Source organism: Scyliorhinus torazame, chromosome 11 (assembly GCF_047496885.1).
Source record: "Scyliorhinus torazame isolate Kashiwa2021f chromosome 11, sScyTor2.1, whole genome shotgun sequence".
In the NCBI taxonomy this organism is placed as follows: Eukaryota; Metazoa; Chordata; class Chondrichthyes; order Carcharhiniformes; family Scyliorhinidae; genus Scyliorhinus; species Scyliorhinus torazame.
The window spans coordinates 147121627-147149208 of NC_092717.1; the positions used below are offsets into that span (position 1 = coordinate 147121627).

The window sequence follows — 27582 nt, forward strand, 5'->3', positions numbered from 1 at the left end:
TTGGGATTGTCCTTGACCATGTTCGCTAAAGACATTTCATGTCCCTTTTATGCTCTCCTAATTACATGTTTATGCTCCTTCCTATTTTCATTATACTCAAGGGCTTAGTCAGCTTTTAGATGCCAAGACCTATCGTATGCTTCCTTTTGACTAAGCTTACAATTTTCCTCGTCAGCCATGGTTGCCGAATCCTGCCATTTCTATCCTTCATTTTTGCGGGACCATGCCTGTCCTGCACTTCAATCAACTGGCCTTTAAAAGCCTCCCACATGTCAAACGTGGATTTGCCTTCAAAAAGTTGTTCCCAATCCACATTCCCGCTCCCAATCCACATTCTCCAGTTCCTGTCTAATTTGGATGTAATTGGCCCTCGCCAATTAAGCACCCTTAGCCGCAGGCCACTCTTGTCTTATCCATGACTATTGGAAATCTTATGGAATTATGGTCGCAAAGCCCAAAATGCTCCCCCACTGAAACATCAAACACCTGGTCTGGCTCATTCCCCAATACAAAGTCTAGTATGGTCTCTTTCCTGGTTTGATTTCAATATACTGTATCAAAAAGCCCTCCTGGACACATCTAATAAATTGCTCTCCATCCGAGCCCCTGGCTGTAAGGGATTCCCAGTCAATACGGGGGAAGTTAAAGTCACCCATAACAACTACCCTTTTTTCCCACACCTTTACAGTATCTGACGACACAAGTGTTCCTCAGTTTCTTGTGGGGTGTTGGGAGGTCCATAGCACACTCCCAACATTGTGATTTCACCCTTCTTATTCCCGAGCTCCACCTCCTTCACTACAAGATCCCTCAAATGTGTCCTCCCTCAACACAGCTGTGATCTGCTCCCTAATCGGCAATGCAATTCCCCCATCTCTTTTCTATCCCCTTCTGTCCCGTCTAAAACATCGATATCCCGGAATGTTAAGCTGCCAGTCCTGTCCCTCCTTTAACCACACCTTTAATTGTAATTGCAATTACATCATAGTTCCATGCATAATCCAGGCTCTCAGTTCATGTTTTACCGGTTATACTTCTTGCATTGAAGCAAACGCGCTCCAGACCCACAGTCTTTCCTATGCCTGCTCTTAATCTGCGCTATGGTTATCTCAGTCTCGCTTTTTCCCCCCCAGTCTCCGCACTGACTGGCTTGCTATTCCAGTTCCCACCCCCTGCCACCATTTGCTAAAGGGCAAAATAGAGATGGGCAACAAATGCTGACCAACAATGCTGGCCTTGCTAATGACGTACACATCCTACGACAGCTCCAAAGAAATGTCAACTACCCCTATGAAGGTCTTCTGTTATTGCCAAATAGTTCTACTTCCCCTTGTAGCGAACAAGAGCCCTGCTTAGTGGATAAGTGACTCGCAAGCCCTATCTTCAGTCTGTTTCGGACTTCCGCTTTAACTGCTTCTCATACTTGAAAGGGCATAAATTCACAGTAACCACAACGGAAACTGTATAATGAAACTTACCACCCATTAATACCAATATAGAGACCCAATTCCACAAGTGCAGCAGCTTCCTCTTTTGTACCATCGAAAGAGTGCACCTAAAGAAAATGATAGAGTCAGAGATTTACAGCACCGAGAGGTTTTAAAAATTGATCTATGAAACTCATAAATCACTCTTAATAATTCTTGTTTTTAAAGTCCACTAACTATGAAGTGCTGGCTTTTATGAGGCAATAAAATTACAAGTAGGATAGAAATATGATTAAATAATTCTGTGAGTATTTATTATTCTAAAAGTACCATCCCAACATCAGCTAACACAGCTGACTGACCACATTAGCAGAGGCTCAAATCGAACAGGCGTCGGAATCTGGCGACTATGGGCTTTTCACAGTGGCTTCATTGCAGTGTTAATGTATGCCTACTTTGACAATAAAGATTAATTAATTATTAATCAAGTTTCAGCTTTGAAGGATTCTGCAAGGTCACATTTAAAGGTTTACAAATGAGAAAACAAAATCAAAATTCAATCTGTAGAGACAAACTGAGGATCAAAAGAGAAAGGAAGTTGGCAAAACAAGAAGTTCAGAAAAAAATTGAATGATGATGTAAGATACATAAAAGGAACGGGCTAGATCAATTGGCTAGATGTCAATAGCATGATGCAGAACAAAACAAATAGCATAGGTTCAATCCTATTCTCAGGGCCTGCCGCCTCCCCAAAATGCTATCATGTCGTAAACTACATGACGAGTGAGGGGGAAGATACATAAAAGCAATAGATCAGATAAATAAGTCACAAGGAAAGGATTTTGAATATAACAGAGATTAAGTAACAAGATTAAATAACAGATCAAATAAAGCTTTACTGCTGCGTGCTCCCTAATCCACAATTTTGGACCCATTCAAAATTAATGGGAATCTGAAACGGTGGGCTGACAAAAGTATCAAATTTAGAGGAGAAAAGATCCTCATGACCATTAATGTTAGGACATATTTGTGTTAAAAGATAGGGGGCGGTATTCTGGTCCCGCCACCGCCGTCCACACCTGGTCACTGCCAGCGGGTACTCGTCGCGAAGGCCTGGGGTCCTCCGGAGTGGCCTGGTACGCGATCGGGGCCAACCGATCGGCGGGCCGGCATCTCTGTCGGCGGGCCTCCTTTCTTCCGCCTTGATCCATCCGCCATGTTTGTGCGGGGTGGCCTGGGGAGGACGGCCACCGCGCATGCGCTAGTTGGCGCCGGCCCAACTGCGCATGCGCTAGTTGGCGCCGGCCCAACTGCGCATGCGCGGGACCCAAGGCGCTGCATCTTTTACGCGGCGCCGGGTCTCTGATGCCGCGCCCCCGTAAATCGCGCGACGTCCCTGCTAGCCCCACGGAGGGGGGAGAATAGGTATCTGTGAATGGGCACCAACGCCGGAGTAAAACACTCCGGTTTTTACTCCGGCATCGACACTTCGACTCCCGTTGTGAGAATCCCACCCACTATGTTTTAATAATAATCTCTATTAGTGTCACAAGTAGGCTTACATTACCAAAGCAATGAAGTTACTGTGAAAATCCCTAATTGCCACGGGGAGAACGTATCCCACTACAGATTGGAGTACAATATTTAGGCAAACACAATAGTGCAGTAATGAGGGAGCGTTGCATGAATTGAGGTGCCAAATTTCCAATGAGATGTCATACAGAGATCGTCTGCCAACATACCTCTCTCAAGCAACACTAAAAAAAACAGATGTCTCGGCATTTATTTAATTTCCTTTTGTAGGACTTTGCTGTCCTACGAACTATTTTCTTACAGTAATATAGAAATATTACGACAAATAATCCATTGGTCAACAGCACGCTGGCGCAGTGGTTAGCACTGCTGCCTCGCAGCGCAGAGGAGCCAGTTTCAATCCTAGCCCCGGGTCACTGTTCCGTGTGGAGTTTGCACATTCTCCCCGTATCTGCTTGGGTCTCACCCACAACCCAAAGCTGTGCAGGTTAGGTGGATTGGCCATGCTAAATTGCCCGTCAATTAGAAATAAATGATTGGGTACATTAAATTAATTTTTTAAAAATCCATTGGTCATAAAGAACTTTGAAACATCCCGAGGAGGCAATTAGATACTATATAAATGCAATTTATTTATTTTGCACATGATCCAATACTTGACATACCTTATCTGAAAGTAAGGGCGGCTGAGTTCCAAAGTCCAATGACTAAGTTTTTACTTTTATCAAAATGGTAATTTGCCAGAATGGATCACTTGTCGAAAAGTTAAATTACGTCCATCGGTGAAGATTAAAATTTACAAAAATGTGTAATATTTGTGCATCCATAAATTTATCATCCACATGGACCTTATATTTCCACCATTAAAACGATAAACCACCTTACCGGTTTGGTGACTTTCTACACAAACCCTGAAAGTAGTGCAAGATTAGATCATAAAAAGGTGCAAAAGATAATAATCAATTTCCTGATTCTCTAGAATGAGCCAGAGGGATTGATGCAAACATTACATATGGACTTACCACTCCTCCAACACATCTGTCCATATGTCTCTTCATTATATCTACAAATCAAGCAGTTGAAAAAGTGAAAAACACTGATTAAAATGTTAAAGTGCAGGGAGATGTTTATCATTTAGCTTGTTATGAATCAAAGAGGAGGTGCTGCTCCCTCCAGTTGTGTTGGGCTTCACTGGAACATTGCAGCAGGCCAAGGACAGACATGTGGACACGAGAGCAGGACAGTGAATTGAAATGGCAAGCGACAGGAAAGGTCTGTGTCCTGCTTGCGGACAGACCGGAGGTGTTCTGCAAAGCAGTCACCTCTACCTATTGCTGGCCCCCTATCCAGTCCCACCACTCCATGCCTCCTCACTACAGTACAAACAGACCCTATTTCCAGTTCTCTCTAGCTTTGACAAAGACTCGAAAAGTTAGCTCCCTTTTCTCTCCACAGATGCTGTCAGATGTGCTAAGTTTGTCCAGTATTTTCTGTTTTTGTTTCAGATTCCAGCATCCGCAGAAATTTGCTTTCATTTCTGTTTATTTGAATGGATCCCTGCAAAACAGTCCCATGGTCAGTTCACTAATCCATCTCACAACTGCTGCTTTTGTCCATACAAGTTTAAAAATGTTGGACAATTGAAAAAGCGGAGGCATCCTCCACTTCTGCTTTCACAATGCCTATACCTGCCCCACTCATGCATAGATACATAGAACATAGTGCAGGAGGCCACCGGGCCCATCGAGTCTGCACCAACCCACTTAAGCCCTCACTTCCACTCTATCCCAATAACCCCTCCTAACCTTTTTCGACACCAAGGGCAACTTAGCATGGCCAATCCACCTAACCCGCACGTCTTTGGACTGTGGAAGGAAACTGGAGCACCCGGAGGAAACCCACACAGAGAACGTGCAGACTCCGCACAGGCAGTGACCTAGCGCGGAACCTGGGACCCTGGCGCTGAGATGTCACACCCTCCGGTCCTTGATCACAGACCATATCAGAAGACCCTAACCTACAATTCGTAACTGTCCAGCTTTTTACCTCCTCCCTGATGCATCACAGTGACTGAAAGCTCACCCTCCAGCTGATCACCACTGATCCAGAGTTCCTCAAGCCACAAACACAGTTTACTATGGATGCAGTTGTAGATCACACTGGCATCCATCAGCTCCTAACAATCTACAGCGACAACACATCACTCCTCTTTGTGTTTTCATTAACAAATTATTTTTTTCTTAATTACATTTTTTAATTAATAACTCCAGTCCTGAATTTATGTCATGATTAAAATTCCTTGGAGTCGATGCGAAAAATAGAAAATGCTTTTTCCTGTTATGTCACACTTCGATCTTTTCAATGCTCTGATCCCACCGACTCACCCCCATCTCCTAAAACACTTGCTGCTGTTTCTAGGTTATCCTCTATTTCTGGAATGCAATGCCTTCTGCAGCTACGATAAGATGAAAAAAAGGTAGAAAAAGGAGTGCATCTTTTCCCCCTCTGCACTGAATTCCCAAATGAATCAAATTCCCAACTTCACACTCAGTCGACATCTGACTCTACCGCAGTCTCCTTTCTGTGAACCTCCTTTTTCTAGGCAGTTTGAAAACCTATCTGCTTTTAGACTCACTACTGACTCACCAGCTAGATCAGTTTCATGCTACCATAGCTAACAGCTATGCAAGGCAACCACTTTCAGCTGATTTGACAGTTAACTGCTATTGCCAGGCAGCCTCTATTTAACTAGGCTATTTACTAACTTGAAATTTCAAAGTTCTATGTCAGAGCCAGACTCCTAATCTGAATTTAAACTCGAGAAAATCTGACCGAACTTGACAGGTGAACCAATGCCCAACTTCACACTCGGTCTACATCTCACTCTGGTGTAGTCTCCGCTCCTTGCAAACCCTTACTCTGTTAGGTGAGTTTCTTGCAGCAGAATTCCTGGCCTCTGACCTGTTCTTGCAGCCACAATATTTATTTGCCTGGTCCAGTTAAATGTCTGGTCAATGGGAACCTCCAGGACGTTGATGGTGGGTGATTCAGTAATGGAAATGCCTATGTCCACTTTGAAGTCTAACTATTCTCCTTGCAGTTCACAATACGTCCAAGTATTGTATTATCTGCCAATTTTAATTATCATTAATATAGATAACAAAATGCAGTGGTCCTAGTGCTGACCTCCCGGGGAACACCACTGTATACCTTCCTCTAGTCTACAAAAAACAACCATTCACCATTACTGTTTCCGGTCACTCAGCCAACTTTGTATCCATGCTGCAACTTTCCCATTTTTCACCAATTTTGCTGACAGGCCTGTTGTGCAGCACCTTAACCTTGCCTTTCCAATATCCATTTACACCACAGCAAACACTTTACTCTCTTCAACAATCTGTCAATTAATTGAAAAACTTAATCAGTTAAACATTATTTGCCTTGAACAAATTTTCAAGAATGCTGAACTTTACGTTATCCTTGGCGGACAGGATTAAGGAGAATCCCAAGGCATTTTATACTGTATTAGGAACAAGAGGGTAGCTAGAAAAAGAGTTTGTCCGCTCAAGAACAAAGTGTGGGAAATTAGGCGTAGAACTCAAGGAAGTAGGTGAAATCCTTAAGGAATACTTTTAATTGGTATTCACAAAGGAGAGGGACACGTTGATTCGTGATATCTCAGAGGGATATGTAAACACTTTAGAACAAGTCATTATTACGAGGAAGTGTTAGGTGTGTTACAAAGCATTAAGGTAGACAAATCCCCAAGGCCAGATGGCATCTATACCAGATTGCTGAGGGAGACAAGCGATGAAAACGCTGGGCCTCTAACAAACCTTTGTGTCATCGTTGGCCACAGGTGAGATCCCAGAGGATTGGAGGAGAGCCAAATGTTGCACCATTATTTCAAAAGGGTTGCAAGGATAACCCTGGTAATTATAGGCCAGTGAGCTTGACGTCAGTGATCGTGAAATTGTTGGAAAAGATTCTCAGAGATAGGATCGATGCACATTTAAATGGTCTTATTAGTGACAGACAGCATGATTTTATACAAGGGAGGTTATTCTGAGTTTTTTGAGGTGGTGACAAAAATGATTGACGAGGGAAGGACTGTGGAGGTTGTCTACATGGACTTTAGTAAAGCATTTGACCAGATCCCTCAGGGCAGGCTGGTGCAAGATTAAATCACACGGGATAGGGGTGAACTAGCTAAATCGATTCAAAACTGGTGTGGCAATAGAAGACAGAGGATAGCAGTGGAAGGGTGTTTTTCCGATTGGAGGTCTGTAACTAAGTGGTGTTCCGCAGGGATCAGTACTGGGACCTCTGCTGTTTGTAATGTATATAAATGACTTGGAAGAAAACATAGCTGGTCTGATTAGAGTTTGTGGATGATACGAAGATTGCTGGAGTTGCAGATAGAGATAAAGATTGTCAGAGAATACAACAGGATATAGATAGGCTGCAAAATTGGGCAGGGAAATGGCAGATGGAATTTAACCTAGCCAAATGCGAGGTGATGCATTTTGGTAGATCCAATTCAGGTGAGAGCTATAAAATAAATGGCAGAACCACCAGGAGCATTGATACACAGATCTGTGCGTGCAGATCCACAGATCCTTAAAAGTGGAAATGGTGGTTAAAAAAAGCGTATGGCATGCTTGCCTTCATCAGACGTGGCAGAGTATAAAAGTTTGCAAATTATGTTAGTTATATGGAACATTGGTTCAGCCACATTTGGAATACTGTGTCCAATTCTGGTCACCGCACTACCAGAAGTAGGTGGAGGCTTTGGAAAGAGTACAGAAAAGATTTACTAGGATGTTGCCTGGTATGGAGGGTATTAGCTATGAGGAGATTGAATAAACTGGAATTGTTCTCCCAGAAAAGACAGATGATTGGGGGGCGATCTGATAAGAAGTTTATAAAATTATGAGGGGTAGATAGGGTGAACAGTTGGAGGCTTTTTCCCAGGCGGAAATGACAAATCACAAGGGGGCACAAGTTCAAGGCGAGGGGGATAGGTTCAGTGGAGATGTGCGGGGGAAGTTTTTCCACACAGAGGGTGGTGGCGGCCTGGAAAACACTGCCAAGTGAGGTGGTTGAGGCAGATACGTTAGTGATCTTTAAGAGTTATCTAGATAGACACAAGAACAGACAGGTATAGAAGGATACAGGCGGTTGGTCCAGATAGGACAGACACGTGATCGCCGCAGGCTTGGAGGGCCAAAGGGCCTATTCCTGTGCTGTATACACCCCTTGAAAGTCATTATCCTATCTGTCTCCACTACCTCCCCTGACAGCGAGTTCCAGGCTCCCACCACTGTGTAAAACATTAGCCTTCTACATCTACTTTAAACCTTGTCCTTCGTACTTTAAACCTATGTCCCCTCGTAATTGATTCTTACACCCTGGGAAAAAGCTTTTGACTATCCACTCTGTCCATGCCTGCCATAATCTTGTAGACTTCTGTCGAGGGGGATCAGTTGGCTGGACAGTTGGTTCATGGTGCAGAGTGACAGCAACAGTGCTGGTTCAATTCCTGTACCAGTTGAGGTGATTCATGAAGGCCTTCTCAGGCGGCATGCGGCACAGTGGTTAGCACTGCTGCCTACGGCGCTGAGGACCCAGGTTCGAATCGTGGCCCTGGATCACTGTCCGTGTGGAGTTTGCACATTCTCCCCGTGTCACCCCCACAATCCAAAGATGGACAGGTTAGGTGGATTGGACACACTAAATTGGAAAACAATAATTGGGTACTCTAAAATTTATTGAAAAGAGTGAAGGCCTTCTCAAACTCGCCCTTCGCCGGAGGTGTGGTGACCCTCCAGTTAAAGCACCGCCAGTCAGCTCTCAAAGGGGAGAGCATCCTCTGGTTCATGGAGACAAAGGACCTATGGCTTTGGGAAAATAGGGGAAACTGTTATTGCGATAACGACCAAACAGGATGCTGCTAAGAGTTTGCTTTCACCAAGAAAGTGAATAGAACACATGGGTTCTTGAAGATTTTAAGGAATGGAAAGTCAAAAAGAAAATGTGGACTGAGTGGAACGATTGTGAAAGGAAACTGGAAGTTTCAACCTGGCGTGGCGGGGAGAAACAAACCTCCACTGGTGAGCTGGGAGCGACTGTGGGACTGTTTCTCTAGTGCTACATATTGGCCAGAAGTACAGCACTGCAATAAAGTGTTTTGTGAGACATATTTTGGTTGTGTTAGTCAGTGCAAAATTACCCTTTAATTCTTTAGTTTGAGGTCAGTTGCCTGTTAATTAATGTTTGATTTAAGTCGATTTTATTTTGTTTCTTATAGTTAATAAAAAGTGAAATTTTGTCCACTGGTTTATTTCCATTTGTTGTTTGGGAAATAAATCGGTCTCTACAGGGATCCTAACACTGGCTGTTACCCTTGATTCAGATCATCACTGATCAAACTAGAGCCAGCACTCAAGGACTAGTTTTACACTATGAATCATTCAACCATTGAGGATCCCGATTTTTATTTGATAGAAATTCTGCCATCTTATTTCAATCATACCTAAAAATTCTGGATGAGAATTTCTGCAGTGTAGAAACATAGGCAACTTAGTTTCTTCAGCCAAGTCAAACTGCTTTTCAAAGTATCTGAAAGCAAAAGTATGTTCTCATTATTTCTAAGTTTTACCAATTATGTACAAAAAAGAAAAATAACTACCGGTTAAGGTCGTAACATCAACTTGCTACTTAATTGGGTTTGTGAAGGGGAGACAGCTGAATACGAATATTCAGTAGGCTGCTAGGGGTAATGATGATGCCCCCACCAGAGGGGGAAGCGGAGATAGTGGTGGCGATGGATGCCGAGAAAGCATTTGATAGAGTAGAGTGGGATTATTTGTGGGAGGTGCTGAGGAGATTTGGTTTTGTAGATGAGTATGTTGGATGGGTGCAGCTGTTGTATAGGGCCCCAGTGGCGAGTGTGGTCACGAATGGACGGGGATCTGCATACTTTCGGCTCCATAGAGGGACAAGGCAGGGATGCCCTCTGTCCCCATTACTGTTTGCACTGGCGATTGAGCCCCTGGCAATAGCATTGAGGGGTTCCAAGAAGTGGAGGGGAGTACTTGGAGGAGGAGAAGAACACCGGGTATCTCTGTATGCGGATGATTTGTTGTTATATGTAGCGGATCCGGAGGAGGGGATGCCAGAGACAATGCGGACACTTCGGGAGTTTGGAGAATTCTCAGGATATAAACTGAACATGGGGAAAAGTGAGTTGTTTGTGGTGCATCCAGTGGAGCAGAGCAGAGAAATAGAGGACTTTCCGCTGAGGAAGGTAACAAGGGACTTTCGTTACTGGGGGATCCAGATAGCCAAGAATTGGGGTACATTGCATAGGTTAAATTTAACGCGATTGGTGGAACAAATGGAGGAGGACTTCAAGAAATGGGACATGGTATCCCTGTCACTGGCAGGGAGGGTGCAGGCGGTTAAAATGGTAGTCCTCCCGAGATTCCTCTTTGTGTTTCAGTGCCTCCCGGTGGTGATCACGAAGGCTTTTTTCAAAAGGATCAAAAAGAGTATCATGAGTTTTGTGTGGGCCGGGAAGACCCCGAGAGTGAGGAAGGGATTCTTACAGCGTAGTAGGGATAGGGGGGGGGGGGGGGGGGGGGCTGGCACTACCGAGCCAAAGTGAGTACTACTGGGCCGCCAATATCTCAATGGTGAGTAAGTGGATGGGAGAAGAGGAGGGAGCGGCGTGGAACAGATTGGAGAGGGCGTCCTGTAGGGGGACTAGCCTACAAGCTATGGTGACGGCCCCATTGCCGTTCTCACCGAAGAAATACACCACAAGCCCGGTGGTGGTGGCGACTTTGAAAATTTGGGGACAGTGGAGACGGCATAGGGGAAAGACGGGAGCCTTGGTGGGGTCCCCGATAAGAAATAACCATAGGTTTGCCCTGGGGAAAATGGATGGGGGATTTGGAATATGGCAACGAGCAGGAGTAACGCAACTGAAAGATCTGTTTGTGGATGGGAAGTTCACAAGTCTGGGAGCGCTGACCGAGAAATATGGGTTGCCCCAAGGGAATGCATTCCGGTATATGCAACGGAGGGCTTTTGCGAGGCAGCAGGAGAGGGAATTCCCGCAGCTCCCGACGCATGAGGTGCAGGACAGAGTAATCTCAAAGACATGGGTGGGGGACGGTAAGGTGTCAGATATATATAGGGAAATGAGGGACGAGGGGGAGATTATGGTAGATGAGCTGAAAGGAAAATGGGAAGAAGAGCTGGGGGAGGAGATTGAGGAGGGGCTGTGAGCGGATGCCCTAAGTAGGGTAAACTCATCGTCCTCGTGTGCCAGGCTAAGCCTGATTCAATTTAAGGTGTTACACAGGGCGCATATGACTGGAGCAGGGCTCAGTAAATTTTGGGGGGTAGAGGATAGGTGTGCGAGATGCTCGAGAAGCCCAGCGACTCACACCCACATGTTCTGGTCATGTCTGGCACTACAGGGGTTCTGGGTGGGGGTGACAAAGGTGCTTTCGAAAGTAGTGGGGGTCCAGTTCGAACCAAGCTGGGGGTTGGCTATATTTGGGGTTGCACAAGAGCCGGGAGTGCAGGAGGCGAGAGAGGCCGATGTTTTGGCCTTTGCGTCCCTAGTAGCCCGGCGCAGGATACTGTTGATGTGGAAGGAAGCCAAGCCCCCGCGGGTGGAGACCTGGATAAATGACATGGCAGGGTTTATAAAGCTGGAACGGATTAAGTTCGTCCTAAGGGGATCGGCTCAAGGGTTCACCAGGCGGTGGCAACCGTTCGTCGAATACCTCACAGAAAGATAGAGGGAATGGAAAAGAAGAAGGCAGCAGCAGCCGCCCGGGGGGGGGGGGGGGGGGGGGGAGACCAGAAGGTGTCTCAGGGTTATTAATATATATGTATAATATGTATAGGCCGTTGCTATAAATAATTGTATATTGGACTGTTAAATCATATTTTTGGAGAGTGTTTATCTGAGACAAGGCAGTTGCCATTTAGTTTTCGTTATATATTATTTATTCTTTGTTTATAAAACAGGTCATTGTTATTTATACTGTTATATTATTGTGTAAAGGATACACAATGTACTGTGATGGTTGACCAAAAATTTTCAATAAAATATTTTTTTTAAAAACTTGCTACTTAATAATATGAATGTATGTTCAATGTATCCTAGCTTTTAGGAAGCTGTTTTGAGACAAGAGAGATGCTGCCCAATGAATGGGATGGAGGGGGAATGGAAACAGGAAGCTAGGCCAATAACTCTGATCACATAGGTTTAATGCAAATATTTTGCATCATATCGAAATTTGAAAATAATATTGTCTTGACATTAAAATGAACAATTAACTACTACTCAGCAACAAACACTATAAAATATATTCTGTCTAAAATAAAGGGAATATATTTTCACATTAGAGGTGATAATCTATCTTTCACACCTTCAGTTATAACACTGCAATTCTGCTTTAAATTATCCTTTCATGAATCTGCTTAGCATATCATAGAAATATAATTTATCTAAAATTTGGCAGGGTAACCTAATTTGTTAGTAACTTATTTAACTCATTAAAGATTTCCTCCAAACTTTATTCAGTAATCTTTTATTTAATCTGCAGCTTTTCTTCCTGGTTTTACAGATACAGTAAAATAAATATCTTGATTTTATCCCTTGAAATGAATCCCACAAACCCAGTAGAGACCTACTTCTGTTTTTGTGTTTCATCAAAAATCATCATGTGCTGTTTCAGCTGATCAAGCACAAGATTAAACGGACCTTAATTATTTTAGACCAAAGGCCCTTATTGTAACAAAGCTTCAATGCACTTTCTTGACAAATCCTGGAATTGCTTCAAGAGAGCATAGGTTGGTAGAATGGACAGACATGCAGCAAATAAAATATAATGCGGAGAAGTGTGAAAAGTTAATTTTGCTGGGAGGAAGGAGGGGAGGTAATAGAAAATAAAGGATACAGTTTAAGTTTAAAGGAGATGTGGGGCCAGAAGCTTTATGTGCACAAATCATTGAAGTTGTTGCATCGTTCAGCAGAAGACCATCAAAAAATTTGAAATTTCAAATGCAAAAAGAAAAGATTAAATAAAAGGACTAAGATCAATCAAAATTAAAAGCAAGGGAAATTTTGATGAAATTTTATAAACAATGGTTTGGCTTCAACTGGAATACTGTGCCCAATTCTGGGTACCATATTTTAGAAAGGATGTGAAGGCATTGGAGAGGAAGCAGAAAAGATTTATAAGAATGGTTCTGTGGATGAGGCTTCAGTTGCATGGCTAGGTGAAGCTGGGAATGTTCTCCTTAGTGAAGGACAGAAGGTTGAGAGGGGATTTGATGGAAGTGTTCAAAATAAGGAGGGAACTAGATAGGGAGAAACTGGTCCCACTGGCTGACGGTTGGAAGAGAACCAGAGACACCAGTGAATGGCGAAAGAACCGGAGGTACTCAGCAAGTGGTTAAGATCTAGAATGCACAGCCCGAGATTCATTGTGGCTTGCAAAAGGGAATTGGATAATTATCTGAAGAGAAGAAATCTTCAGGACTACGGAGTAAAGGCATGAGAGTGAGACTAGGGGAATTGCTCTTGCTGATTTCTAACATGGGCATGACGAATGGTCTCCTCCTGAGCTGTAACCATTCTACGATTCATTGCACTACATTACAAGAGGTCAATTGCACATCAACAGGAATAATCTGCATGCAAGAATAATTTAAAAGTTGACAAAACAAATATGAAGTTCTCACTACTGTCCACTTACGTTTGGGTATTACTATCTCTGTAGGAATATTATGCAGGAGTAGTTAACAGTAATCTATGGTGCAAAAAGGAATTTGGAGATGGGTGAAAACTAGATGTCTGTGGCTTATATGAACTGCTTGAAAAATATCAACTACTTACTTTAGTTGAATCTCTTTGGGACAGAATTCCAATCTGTCAAAATCTGTAATAACAACAAGAACCAGTAACTAACATTATCATCAATATTTAGCCCTGGTTACAGTAACTAACCAGGTTGTTTCCATCAGGAAACAATGTAAAAACAACCCTGTAAGAGAACAAGTAACATTTTAAAAAACTTACCCAAGCCACATTCCCCAATGGCCACAACTTTCCCTTTGTTCTCCATGGCCAGTGTTTTAAGATCAGACAGGTACTGCTCTGGATTATTCTGCTCAAATTCACTAGAGTGTGTGGGGTGACAACCAATTGTACTGTAGAAGGTATCTGTGAAGTAATGGTATTAAATAGAAAATCAACAGCATTTTTTTCATAGAACCATTCAGCATGACCATGCGAGAAACCTTGTAAACTTGGGCTATATTCCCTGGCAATGAGGCGCTTAAGGAGGTGATATCATGCAGGTGTTTGAAATAGAGAATTAACAAGGTAACTACATCTACAACAGTGTGCATTTATATAGCACATGCCCCAGGGTGCTTCACAGGAGTGTGTTATTACAAAATTTGCCAACAACACAAGGAGATATTCGGACAGGTAACCAAAAACTGTGTCAAGGAAGTAGGTTTAAGCAGTGTTTAAAGGAGGAGAAAGCGGTAGGAAGGCAAAGAATCTTAGGATGGAAACTCCAGAACCTAGGATCCAGACAACTGAAGGCACAGCCAGCCACCAAAGGCAATTACAACTGGAGATGTAGAGAAAAAGCTAGAATTGGATAATCAGAGTTCCAAGAGGGTTGCAGGAGCTTACTGAGATAGCCAGGAGTGAAGACATGGAGAAATTTGAGAACAAGATGAAAATTTAATACTGAGGCGCTGCCAGACTAGGAGTGAACGTAGAGATGATGGATGAACTGGAATTAGTGCAAGTAAAGATACAGATGGCAGAGTTTTGCATGAGCTTAGGTTTATGGGGGGGGGGGGGGGGGGTGGGGGGGGGGGGTGAAAGGTGGGGGGCTGCCAGAGATCATTGGAATAGTTGAGTCTAGAGGCAACAAATGTATGACAAGATTTTCAACAGAAGATACGTTGAGGCTCGGGGAACGGAGGGCAATACTACAGAGGTGAAAGTGGGTGGTCTTGAAAATGGAAAGAAAAAAGTGCGTGGTCGGTACCTCATCCCAGGGTCAAATAGGACGTCAAATTTACGAGCAACCTGGTTGAGCTTTATTCAGTGGCCAGGGCCAGCTGGTAATTAGGGAATGGGTTTGTGGCAGGGACTGCAGACAACTATCTTTAGTCTTCACAATACTCAATTTGATCAAATTTCTTCTCATCCAGAACCGGACGTCAGACAACAGTGCAACAAATCGGAGGCACTGGAGTGGTTGAGAGGGGTGCCATCATATTGAACCGGACAAATTTTCAGATAATGTCGTCAAGGTGCAGCTTGAAGCTGAGAATAGGTGGTCAAGGATGGAGATTCCAGATTTAGATGTAACAGTGCAGGTGAAGGGAGAGAAGCCATGCACAGTGATTATCTGGATATGACCAAATAGACAAAGAAACTAGGCAGGTGCAGCCTCACCCAGCTGGACGATAGAGAAGGATTCACAGAGATGGTTTATCTTTGTCATAGTCACATAGGATGCCAATTGTGATTCTGATAATACCATTTGATTGCACCAATTGGTACTGTGGCAGATGCAGAAGATCAATTGGAGTAGTTCAAACATGGGAGTTGTGGGGAAGATGGGCACGGATTTGGGAGGCAACAACACATTCAAGGACTTGAGAGGAATGGGATAATGGAGATGGGGCTGTAGTTTGCAAGGTCAGAAGGATCAAGAATGGGTGTTTCTGAGGCTGGGGATGTTGGAACCAAATTTGATCAGGATACCAGAGGAGAGTGAACAGTTAACAAGACCATTTAACATTGGACGAATATGGAAGTTGGTTGTCAGCAATTTTGTGGGAACAGGTCCGAGGGATCAGGAGATGGGTCTCATCTACAACATGAGCTTGGAGAGGGCATGAAGGGAGATAGAAGAGAAATTGGAGAAAGAGTTCAAGCTCAGGGTGGGGCATGAAGGAATCTTAGAGAAGGTTCAGCTAGGGGAACTGTGGAAAGCAACAGAGGCAGTTGAATGGATGTATCTTAAGTGACAAACGTTCCTCACACTTGTTTTTGGAGTAGAGTGCAGGAAAGAGGGCTTTAAAAAGACAGCTTTGCTCTGGGAGAAACTGGTGGTTATCTTTGCATTCCAGGATGATCTTGGCTTATGCTGTTTAAACTTCGGAGAGCACGGCACAATGGTACTTTGTATGGTTCTGGCAATGAATGGTTAAACCAGTTGTCTGCCATAAACATTTAAGTCTACATCTCTTGGACCTAAAGGAGCAACATTGAGGGCTGTACTAGAAGGAATGTGCAGTGAGAGTGCAGTGGCTTTAATGGGGACATGGGCAAAGGCAGCGGTGAGGGTTTGATTGAGCAGATTGATAGCTTCGAAAATGTTATGGTGAATAGAAGGACAAAGGCTGGAAGTTGGGAGTCACCTTTTCACTCCACCACCAGTGGCACACAATGGCAGCAGTGTGCAACACATACAAGGTGCACTACAGCAACTCACCAAGACTCCTTCAACAGATAGCACCTCGACAAACTTCTGTGAGTTAACTCATGATCTTCACCACTCAGAAGAGGGCAGCAGTGCAAAGAAACACTACCACCTGCAGGTTTCTCAGAGTCACATATTTTTCTGACTTGGAAGTGCAGTTGCTTCACTGTTGCTGGGTCAAAATCCTGGAATTCCATTCCCAACAGGAGCTCTCCCCCACTTTCCCAAAGGACAATTAAGAATGGGCAATAAATGCGGGCATGTCCACTGATGCTCAAAATCCATGTACAAATTTTAAAAAATTATTCATCTGTTTCCTGGAGCATCTTGCATACTTAATGAAAGTTGTAGTTTTTAAAATTCAAAGTAATTTTGATTTTTCAGCCCATTTGTATCTTTCCCCTTTAAACAAAGTAATGGGGTTTTTAAGCTAGTTCTCAGCTGGATTTATATTTCAGTTAACAACCTGAAACCAGTATCTACTGGCAATGCTGGAAGTAGCTTTTTAGAACACATCAAAAACAACATTGGAAGGGCAGCATGTGGCGCAGTGGTTAGCACTGGGACGGCGGTGCTCAGGACCTGGGTTTGAATCCCGGCCCTGGTCACTGTCCATGTGGAGTTTGCACATTCTCCCCATGTCTGTGGGTTTCACCCCCACAACCCAAAGATGTGCAAGTTAGGTGGATTGACCACGCTAAATTGCCCCTTAATTGGAGAAAAAATAATTGGGTACTCCCTAAATTTATTTTTTAAAAACACAACAACATTGGTGGCTATAAATCATAGAATCCGGCTCTTGGAAAGAGCACCCCATTTAAGCCCACACTTCTAACTTATCCCCATAACCCAGTAACCCCACCTAAACTTTTTGGACTCCCAAGGGCAATTTAGCATGACCAAGCCACCTAACTTGCACATCTTTGGACTGTGGGAGGAAACCGGAGCACCCGGAGGAAACCCACGCAGACACAGGGAGAATGTGCAGACTCCACAGACAGTGAAGCTGGGAATCGAACCCGGGACCCTGTAGCTGTGAAGCAACTGTGCTAACCACTGTGCTACCGTGCTGCCCAAGGGCTTTGGAATGTGCTGGTACCTTGAAAGGCATGCATAAATGCAACTTTCTTATGGATGGTAAACACTTATCTATTTATATGTTCAGAATTCCACTTTGCAACTGTGCTAATGTTTAATTTCACTGTTATGTGTGCTCACTTTCTTAAAATTAAAAGCACACCCATCAATTTCTTCAAGTACTTTTGAAATTTTACTTCTCAGCAATCGGATTATTATACCACAACCGATGAAATCTAGGAAGAGGTGGTGCAAACCATTTTAGAATGCATCTTGCAAAATTTTTTGTGGACTCAAGACTTCAGATTAAGATTTGGCATAAAAGCCGTAACAAAATAGCAAAAATATTACAGATGCTGGAAATCTGAAAGAAAAGTGAAAATAAACTGTGCATTTAAGGAGAGGGAAACACATTTCAAATTGGTGACCTACATTAGAACTGAAAAATGTTAAAGATGTAACCAGTTTTTAAGCAAGCGCAGAGCAAGGAAAAAGGGGCTTTCACCTTCTCACCTCCTACCATCCAGGGCCCCAAAGTTAATTTCAGATGAAGCAGTGATTTAACAGTTTCAGTTTACTCTACAATATCTGTTGCTTATTCTGTATCTTTGTGTTACACGGGGGGAACAAAATGAAGATTAGATGATCGCTTTGCTGAACACTTTCATTCCGTCTGTAGCCGTGATCCTGAGATTTCCATTTTAACTCTCTGCCCCATTCCCTCTCCGTTCTTGCTGACCACAGCCTCCAACACTGGTCCAAATGAAGCTCAATAGAAGCATACGGAACAGCACCATGCCTTTCAATTGGAGGCTTCACATGGAGTTCAACAATCATTACCACTACCTCCATTTTTTCAGACAATAGGTACGAGTAATGATTCTTCTGTTGCCATTACAGCTTCTCTAGAACCAACTTTTGGTTTCTATACTTATCAGATTACCTTGTCAGTTTATCGCTCCTGCCTCCCATCTTACCATAGGCCTTCCTTTTTGTTCTATTCCAACCTCTCCCCTACTTTTGTACTAGCTTACCACATCGCATCTCTGACATATCCCAGTTCCGAGGAAAGCGGCCTATTCTGTTGAGTATTTGGAGCATTTTATGTTTTAGGACACAGCTCACACTACTTTTCATATCAATGCATCATTGAAACTATTTCATATTTATGGTCAAACGACAGTAAAACTCGATCCTTAACTGGAGTGCGTATTTAAATATATATTATTCTTCAAATTCAATATTGAAATTTGCCACTTTAACTATTACTAAATGGTCACCATAGCCACAGCACTATACAGTAATGATACTTTGCCATTAGAAACATTATTTTTTCAAGCAAATAAATAATATCACTAACATAATGGGTGACCTCATCAATGAACAGCAGTGGCAGCACTTCTGCATATTTCCTGTAATGTGCTGGCACTTTACACACATCATATTTACATTTAAATAGTCTCTATCTTGCTGCAGTGCTTGAGGTAAAACATAATAATGAAATACTTTGAATTGTTGTGACTATTAGGCAAGTAAACAAGACAGACTTTTCACAGAATGGTTAGGACACAGAACCAGTCCATTGGGCCCCATTGTGTTATTGCAGGCTCTCCAAATGAACAAGATCCTTCAGATAATGATTCCATTAAAATCAATGAGATGAGTCAGCAGTTCATCTGCTTTTTGCTGGTGTTGGTTGAATGAGGAGTATTGGTTAGTTGAATAGGAGAACTCCTTGCTTCTTCAAATAATCGCAGGGGAATAATCTGAATCACCAGAAAGGTACTCGGTTAAGTTTCATCCAAGGACAACATCTCTGATAATGCAACACTGTAATGTTAGCCTGGATTATGGGCAAGGAGAAAACCTGGCGTTCTGAGAAAAAGGGAGGCTTACCGCAGATCTCGAGGTGTTCTGAGAAAAAGGGAGGCTTGCTGCAGATCGCGAAGGCTCAATACAGCAGAAGCCCTAGAAGCATATCGAAATGTGCAAGAGGGAATTTAAAAAGGAAATTAGGAGAGTAAAAAGGGGACAAGAAAAGGTAAAATGAAGGAAAATCCTAAGTTGTTTTACAACTACATTAGCACAGCTCCCAGATCCAACTCCCAGCTTGTGTTGCACGATCTCCCATGTCTGCGTGGGTTTCCTCCGGGTGCTCCGGTTTCCTCCCACAGTCCAAAGACGTGCCGGTTAGGTGGATTGACCATGCTAAATTGCCCCTTAAGTGTCCAAAAAAGTTTAGGTGGGGTTATTGGGTTACAGGGGTAGGGTGGAGGTGTTGGCTCAATTAGGGTGCTCTTTCCAAGGATCGGTGCAGTCTCGATAGGCCTCCTTCCGTACTGCAAATTCTATGATACTCTGATTAAGGGTAAAAGATTAACTAGCGAAAGAGTAATGCCCATTAAGGACCACATAGGTAATTTGTGTGGAGTCGGAGTATGTAGATAGGATTTAAATGAATACTTTGTGTCAGTGTTCACTCGTGAGAGGGACAGTGCAGGTATAGAAATCAGGGAGAATGACTAATAAAATTAAAGAGATTAACATAGACAGAGAACAGGTTCCGAATGGTCTGGGAGGCTTAAAAGTAGGCAAGTCTCCAGGGCCAGATGAAATGTATCCCAGTGCTAAGTGAGGCAAGGGGGGGGGGGGGGAAAGAAGAGAAGGAGCGCTGCCAATAATTTCCAATTCCTCTCTGGCCACAGGAGAGGTGCCGAAGGACTGCAGCATAGCCAATGTGTTTCCTTATTCAAGAAGGGCCGAAGGGATAAACCCAGGTCGCTACAGGCCTTTCATTCGAACCTAAGTGGTGGGGAAACTATTGGAAGCAATTCTGAGAGTCAGAATTAATCTGCATTAGAGGCAGGGATTATTATTAATAAATAAATAATCTTTATTATTGTCACAAGTAGGCTTACATTAACACTGCAATGAAGTTACTGTGAAAATCTCCTAGTCGCCACACTACGGCACCTGTTCAGGTACACCAAGGGAGAATTCAAAATGTCCAATTCACCTAACATCACGTCTTTCTGGTCTGTGGGAGAAAACCGTAGCACTGGAAGAAAACTATGCAGTCACAGGGAAAACGTGCAGAGACTCTGCACAGACAGTGACCCAAGCCGGGAATCGAACGCGGGACCCTGGCGCTGTGGAGCAACAGTGCTAACCACTCTGCTACCGTGCCACCCACTAACCAAGAATAGACAGCATGATTTTGTTAAAGGGACGTCATGTGTGACCAACTTGATTGAATTTTGCGAAGAGGTGACCAGGTATGTAGATGAGGGAAATGCATTTGACATAGTCGACTTGGATTTCAGCAAAGCTTTTAATAAGGTCTCCCTCACATGGGAGACTGATAAGTGCCCATGGGATACAAATAAAATTGGCTGAGTGGCATGAAGTAGATGTTGATGGTCGAGGAGTGTTTTTATGACTGGAAGCCTGTGTCCACTAAGGTCCTGAAGGGTTCAGTGTTAGGGCCTTTGCTGTTTATATAATTTTTTTAAATCAATTATAAATTTAGAGTACCCAATTCATTTTTTCCAATTAAGGAGCAATTTAGCATGTTCAATCCACCTACCTTGCACCTCTTTGGGTTGTGGGGGCGAAACCCACGCAAACACAGGGTTACTCCACCCAGAGGCGGGATCGAACCTGGAACCTCGGCGGTGTGAGACTGCAGTGCTACCATTACGCCACCGTGCTGCCCTTGTGGTTTATATAAATGATTTAGATATGAATGTAGGAGGGTTGATCAGTAACTTTGCCGATGATACGAAAATTGGTGGGGTGGTAAATAGCGAGGACGATAGCCTTCGATTACAGGAGGATATAGGCAGGCTGGTCAGATGGGCTGATCAGGGGAAAGTGGAATTCAATTTGGATAAGTTTGAGGTAATACACTTTGGTAGGTCAAACAAGACAAGGGAATAAATGATAAACGGCAGGACCCCGGGAAGCACCAAGGATCAGAGGGATCTTGGTGTGCATGCACACTAGCCCCTTAAAGTAGCACAGCAGTTGGATACAGTGGATAAGGCCTATGGTGGGGCAGCACGGTGGTGCAGTGGATAGCACTGCTGCCTCACGACACCCGAGTTCCCAGGTTCGATCCCAGTTCTGGGTCACTGTGTGTGGAGTTTGCACATTTCGTGTTTGCGTGGGTTTCGCCCCCACAACCCAAACATGTGCAGGGTCGGTGGATTGGCCACGCTAAATTGTCCCTTAATTGGACTCTAAATGTTTTTTAAAAGGCGGCCTTTAGTATACTTGCCTTTATTAGCCGATGTTTAACAGTTTAAGAGCAGGGAGGTTATGCTGGAACTGTATAAAATGTTGGTTAGACCACAGCTAGAGTATTGTTTGCAGTTCTGGAATCCACATTATTATTTTTTTAGATTTAAAGTACCCAATTCTAATTTTTTTCACAATTGAGGGGCAATTTAGCATGACCAATCCACCTACCCTGCACATCTTTGGGTTGTGGGGTGAGACCCACGCAGACACGGAAAGAATGTGCAAACTGCACACAAACAGTGACCCAGGGCTGGGATCGAACCAGAGTCCTCGGTGCTGTGAGGCAGTAATGCTAACCATTGCTGCACCCATTGGAATCCACACAAGAGGAGGGATGTGATAGTGCTGGAAGGGTGCAGAGGAGATTAACCAGGATGTTGCCGAGACTGGAAAGTTTTAGTTCTGAAGAGATTGGATAGACTTGGATTGTTTTCCTCGTGAGTAGAGGATACTGAGGGGGGGGGGGGCACCTCCACCCTATCCCAATAACCCAGCAACCCCACCCAACACCATGGGCAATTTTTGGACACTTGAGGGCAATTTAGCATGGCCAATCCACCTAACCTGCACATCTTTGGACTGTGGGAGGAAACCGGAGCACCCGGAGGAAACCCACGCACACACGGGGAGGATGTGCAGACTCCGCACAGACAGTGACCCAAGCCGGAATCGAACCTGGGACCCTGGAGCTGTGAAGCAATTGTGCTATCCACAATGCTACCGTGCTGCCCCAATGTGATTAGATGTGCACTTGCGATCCCAGGGTATACAAGGCTCTGGGCCAAGTGCTGGAAAATGGGATTAGAATAATTTAGATGTTTGTTTTTGACTGGCGCCGATGCGATGGGCCGAAGGGCCTTTTCTTGTCCTCAAGTCATAGAGGAGGCTAAAACCCAGAGTGTCTTGATGCAATTAGAGGAAATGCTACTAAATAGGCCATGCTGGTACACACATCTGCACAAAGCAGCTCAGAAGATGACTTGTAGTTCAGGATTGTCCATCTCGAGTGGACTTTTGGTGTCGATAAAAATGTGGTCACAATGTTTTCATAATGGTAACAATGTATTAACACTGGCAAAGGACCCAACACTTTAATTGGGAACAAAAAAGTAACCAAAGAATTTGACTCGAACCACAAAAGTTTTGTTGAATTGCTAACATGCTCAGAATTATTAGTAATAAAATTTAAGTTTGAAACTTTTACATTATGCAGAAATGCTGATCAATTATATTTTTCCATATTGTAAATGTGAAGTGGAATTAGAGAAGTGTATAGACACAAGAAACACATCTTAATTCACAATACAAAACACATAAAATAAATTAACTTTGCATTTTTTTTTTTCAGTAACAGTTTTGTTCCTTGGAACAGCTTAAATGTAAAGAATAAAAAGTAAATCAGTAACAACATTTGCACTGAATTCTGCAACAAAATTAATGCCGCCCTGAAGGATTAGCCAAGAAAATATTGGAGCAGAGCAGGTTTCTTAACTTACCACATGACTTTGCCAGTTCCAATGCATCTTTACTATCTTGCAAACTGCATCCTGTAATCATGAACTGAAGAAGAGAAAAATCATCAGGCAAGACAAAGGATTAAAATGGAAGATGCACACTTTTTTTTTAAGGGTCATTTAAAACATGCAAATAACTTACAGAATACAAACATAATAGGGAGATACAATTCTTATGAATTCTGTGTTCATTGTATTCTGCACAATTATTAAAATCTGTTCCCATAGAATCTATACATAATAATGCATGCAGCGGGCGACATGGTGGCACAGTGGCTAGCACTGCTGCACATGGTGCCAAGGACCTGGGTTTAATCCCGCCTCCAGGTTACTGTCCATGTGGAGTTTGTACATTCTCAGTGTGTCTGGGCAGGTCTCACCCTCACAACCCAAAGATGTGCAGGATGGGTGGTTTGGCCATGCTAAATTGCCCCTTAATTTGGAAAATTTAAATATAAATAATGCATGCAGCAAGGTAAAAGTGGCAAATATTCTAAATTACAATCCAGGCTCAACACACTATGACTTCACCAGGCACAACCAGTGAATAGGGCATTTAGGTTAAACAAATACATGTTTTTAGCAAATGCTGATACTTAGCCCACATTTTCATAGCATCCTTAGTGCAGAAGCAGGCCATTCGGCCCATCGAGTCTGCATGACCATCTGAAAGAGCAAACTACCTTGGCCCACTTCCCCACCCAATCCCAGTAACCCCATCGAACCTGCACATCTTTGGACTGTGGGAGGAGACCGGAGCACCCAGAGGAAACCCAAGTAGATACAGGGAGAATGTGCAAACTCCATAGATAGTCACTCAAGGCTGGAATCAAACCAGAGTCCCTGGCACGATGAGGCGAACCACTGTGCCACCACTATAATATTCTGGGACAATACTCAAAATACAATTTGGGTCCAAGCTGTTGCAATTCACTCCTTGACAGGTCAAGAAATTGAGATCTTTGCCATATTTTGACCAGGTACTCAGTGTATTGCTACAGTAATTGGTTCAATTTCACTGAGTGATTTGGTATCTCAATTTTAAATCTATTTCAGTGTTCAAATGATATGCAAATAGAATGTAAAAGCAATATTTTAAAATAATTTTCTCTTTGCCAAAAAACAGACTTTTGTTTACCTTCTGTACTCCAGTTTTGACAGCTCTCTGTATTACATCCAAAAAATCATCTGTAAGAGTGCACAAACAGATTCGGTGTCCTATAACTTCTCATTCAAGACAAGTGATCAGGTGCTTTGAATGTCCAAGGTCCTGGTAATTAAATAATGTTTTTAATATAGAAGGTAATTAAGTTAGCATTATGGTAATAAGCAAAGACCTTATAATTTCTCGACATACGAAACAGCCATGTTGCTGGCTAGCTAGATTCTTGGCTGCACATGGAGCAGCATTTGCAAATTAAGTACACTGCTTTATATTTTGAAAGGCGAAGTGTTGCGTTTCTAGAATTTGATCCAATTTGTTTTTTCTCTCTTTTACTCTTCAGATACTCGGTGAAATTAATTTTGTTTTGTTTTCTTCACTTTTCCTATTTGCCAGATTCTAGAAAGAATTTTAAAGTCTACCTCATTTATACTTTCTCATTTTTCAGGTATTGAGGCGACAACTACAGAAGAACTGACCACATTTATGCAGCAGCATTTTTATCTCAAAAATGTTTCAAGGTGTTTCACATGCAATAAGTTAATATGAAACATAGTTACTGTTAGGTGGACAAATTGGCAAAGATTAAGCACGAAAATAAAATTAAACTTCATTTAAAATGATAAACTAGACAGATGAAGTGCAGAGCAAAGCAGGGAAACCAAGAAGTGAAAGAGGAGAGCAAAGAAGAATTTTAAGCAAGGATAAAACCAATATTCGCTGAAAATATACAGCAGGTCCACCAGCATCTGAAAATGATAACATGTTTTAGGGCAGACCCACTTGGTCTATTCTCATGATGAAAAGTTCATATCCAAAACACTAACTCTTCAGAAATAAAAACAAAGTGCTGGAAAAGTTCAGCAGGTCTGGCAGCATCTGTGGTGAGAGAAGCCGAGTTAATGGGCCAGATTTCCTCCCCCACCGTGGGGTGTTCTACAGCGACGGAGGGTGGCTCACTAGTGGCTGGCGGTGGTATCTTCTGGTCCTGCCATAGTCAGCGGGGTTTCCTGTTGAATGCAACCCTCACCACTGCAAAACCGTGGTGGGCGTGCGTCGTCGGCAGGACCGTGCGATCCAGTCAATGTGATTGGCCAGAAAATCCCGTCCAAAGTGGAGTCTAATATGACTCTTCTTCACTTTCTCACTCCACAGATGTTGCCAGAACTGCTGAGTTTTTCCAGCATTTAGTTTTTATTTCATCTGTCCAATATCCACAGTATTTTACTCCCATCTCTTCAGATGTGGATTAACCAGCTGTATATTTCTAGTACTTTCTGGTTTTAGTTTAGATGTCCAGGAAGTCGTTTTTTTCCTTTTGTTTGCCTGTGCAACCTTTAACTAAAACAGAGGTGACCAATGTTTTATGCATTCACAGGATGAGACTTACAGACAAGACTCACACCCATCCTTGATTACCCTTGAGAAAGTGGTGGTGAACCACTTTCTTGATAATAGAGATCTTGCTAGGCTATTTAAAAATTAAAAACATTGCTGGAATCACAAATAGACTAGATGGGGTAAAGATGGATGATTTACCCCTCTCCAGGACATTAGTGAATCAGATGGAGGTTTGTGACAATCTGGTAGTTATACAGCCAGATATAAAGTTAACATTACTGATAATGGACTATGGCGACTATGAAGGAGTAAGTCGCACATTTGGTGGCTCCCGCTCTGGTCAGACGTTTGGACCTTTCCCCGGATCTTTTTTTGGTTTTAGACAGTGAATTCGAAGGCTGAGACAATTGGGCACCATTTCCACGTATTAATGTATGGAGCAAAGAACCAGAAGTGCACGAAAAGGCAGAAATAAAAAGTTAGCCAAGAGCCGTGTTGCAGCTGCAGCAGGAGACAGCATGGCCGAGGGCCGGACCCCTGGGGTGGCGGCACAGCAAACGGAACAGTTGGTGCAGGTCATCCAGGACGGTTTTGCCATGCAGAAGCGGGAATGTTTAGACCCGATTAAAGAATCGATCGATCGGCTGGAGCACAGATTGGATGCCAAGGATCGGGCTATCCAGAAGGTTGAGAAGGCGCTGGCTGAGCACGAGGAGCAAACAGCAGTGGAGCTGGAGATGCTTCGAGACCAGCAGAAAAGGCTTCTGGAGAAGGTGGAGGGCCTTGCGAATCGGTCCCACCGGCAGAACTTAGAATTGTCGGGCTCCCGGAGGGGGCTGAGTGAGCGGATGGTGGGGCATATGAAGCGGGTATGTTCAAAAAACTGCTGGGGGAGGGGGCATTCCCCCGACCGCTGGGAGGTGGACAGGGCGTATAGAGCGCTTGCGAGGAAGCCGTGAGCGGTGGACCCTCTGAGGGCAATGGTGGTGAGATTTCATAGGTTCCTGGACAAGGAATGTATTCTTCGGTGGGCCAAACGCAAGTGGGACAACAGTATCCTGCGGGTGTACCAGGACCTGAGCGTGGAGGTGGCGAGGAAGAGGGCAGGCTTTAACCAAGTCAAGTCAATCTTCTTCAAGAAGGTGAAGTTCAGCCTACTGTATCTGGCTCGTCTTTGGGTCACACATGAGGACCAGCATCATTATTTTGAGTCGCCCAAAGATGTGCTGGACTTTGCTAAAAGAAAAGGACTGGTGGGGGGCTGAGAACATTTGAATTTTGAGGCAACTTGTTGGCCGATATTGGGCAATTTTTTTCTGTTTTAAATTGGTTTTGTCTCCTCTTACTGTTTAATTTCTGTTTTTGGAGTTCTGTTTAAGACGGGGTGGGGGGTGGGGAGAGAAAAAGTTGATTTTCCATTTTTGGGTTCTTTTTCGGTGGTTGTTGGCAATTACCCTTTTTTTAAAATAAATTGATGTGCACTTTTGTGGGATGGAGACGTGCCTGGTTGAGTTTCGGTGGGTGGTGCTTTTTTTGTTTTTTCTTGCTGTTGGGTGTTTGTCTGGGGATTGTTAGATGAGGGAATTTGTTTGTACGAGCGGGGGGAGGGGAGCGAGGGAACAATAGGTGGGAGGCTTCTTGGCACCGGGGGCCACCAAGCTAGCTGGGTGAGCTAGCTCATG

The 27582-nt window shown here is 43.5% G+C and overlaps 1 protein-coding gene across 3 annotated transcripts in view; it reads right to left on the bottom strand.

The window, feature by feature from the left end:
* The window catches only part of tatdn1 (TatD DNase domain containing 1), a 70883-nt gene that overhangs the window by 29984 nt on the left and 13317 nt on the right, over positions 1–27582 (bottom strand). The window contains exons 3-10 of one of the 3 annotated variants that reach the window (XM_072467868.1): positions 24536–24667; positions 23380–23443; positions 19478–19549; positions 14068–14211; positions 13885–13927; positions 9496–9581; positions 3983–4023; positions 1479–1555 (exon numbers count right to left, since the gene is read on the bottom strand). In XM_072467868.1, coding sequence (XP_072323969.1) covers positions 1479–1555; positions 3983–4023; positions 9496–9581; positions 13885–13927; positions 14068–14113 — 293 coding nt within the window. In that variant the 5' untranslated portion in view covers positions 14114–14211; positions 19478–19549; positions 23380–23443; positions 24536–24667. The remainder of the gene's footprint in view (positions 1–1478; positions 1556–3982; positions 4024–9495; positions 9582–13884; positions 13928–14067; positions 14212–19477; positions 19550–23379; positions 23444–24535; positions 24668–27582) is intronic. The other 2 variants (XM_072467866.1, XM_072467867.1) reach the window with 2 other exon arrangements.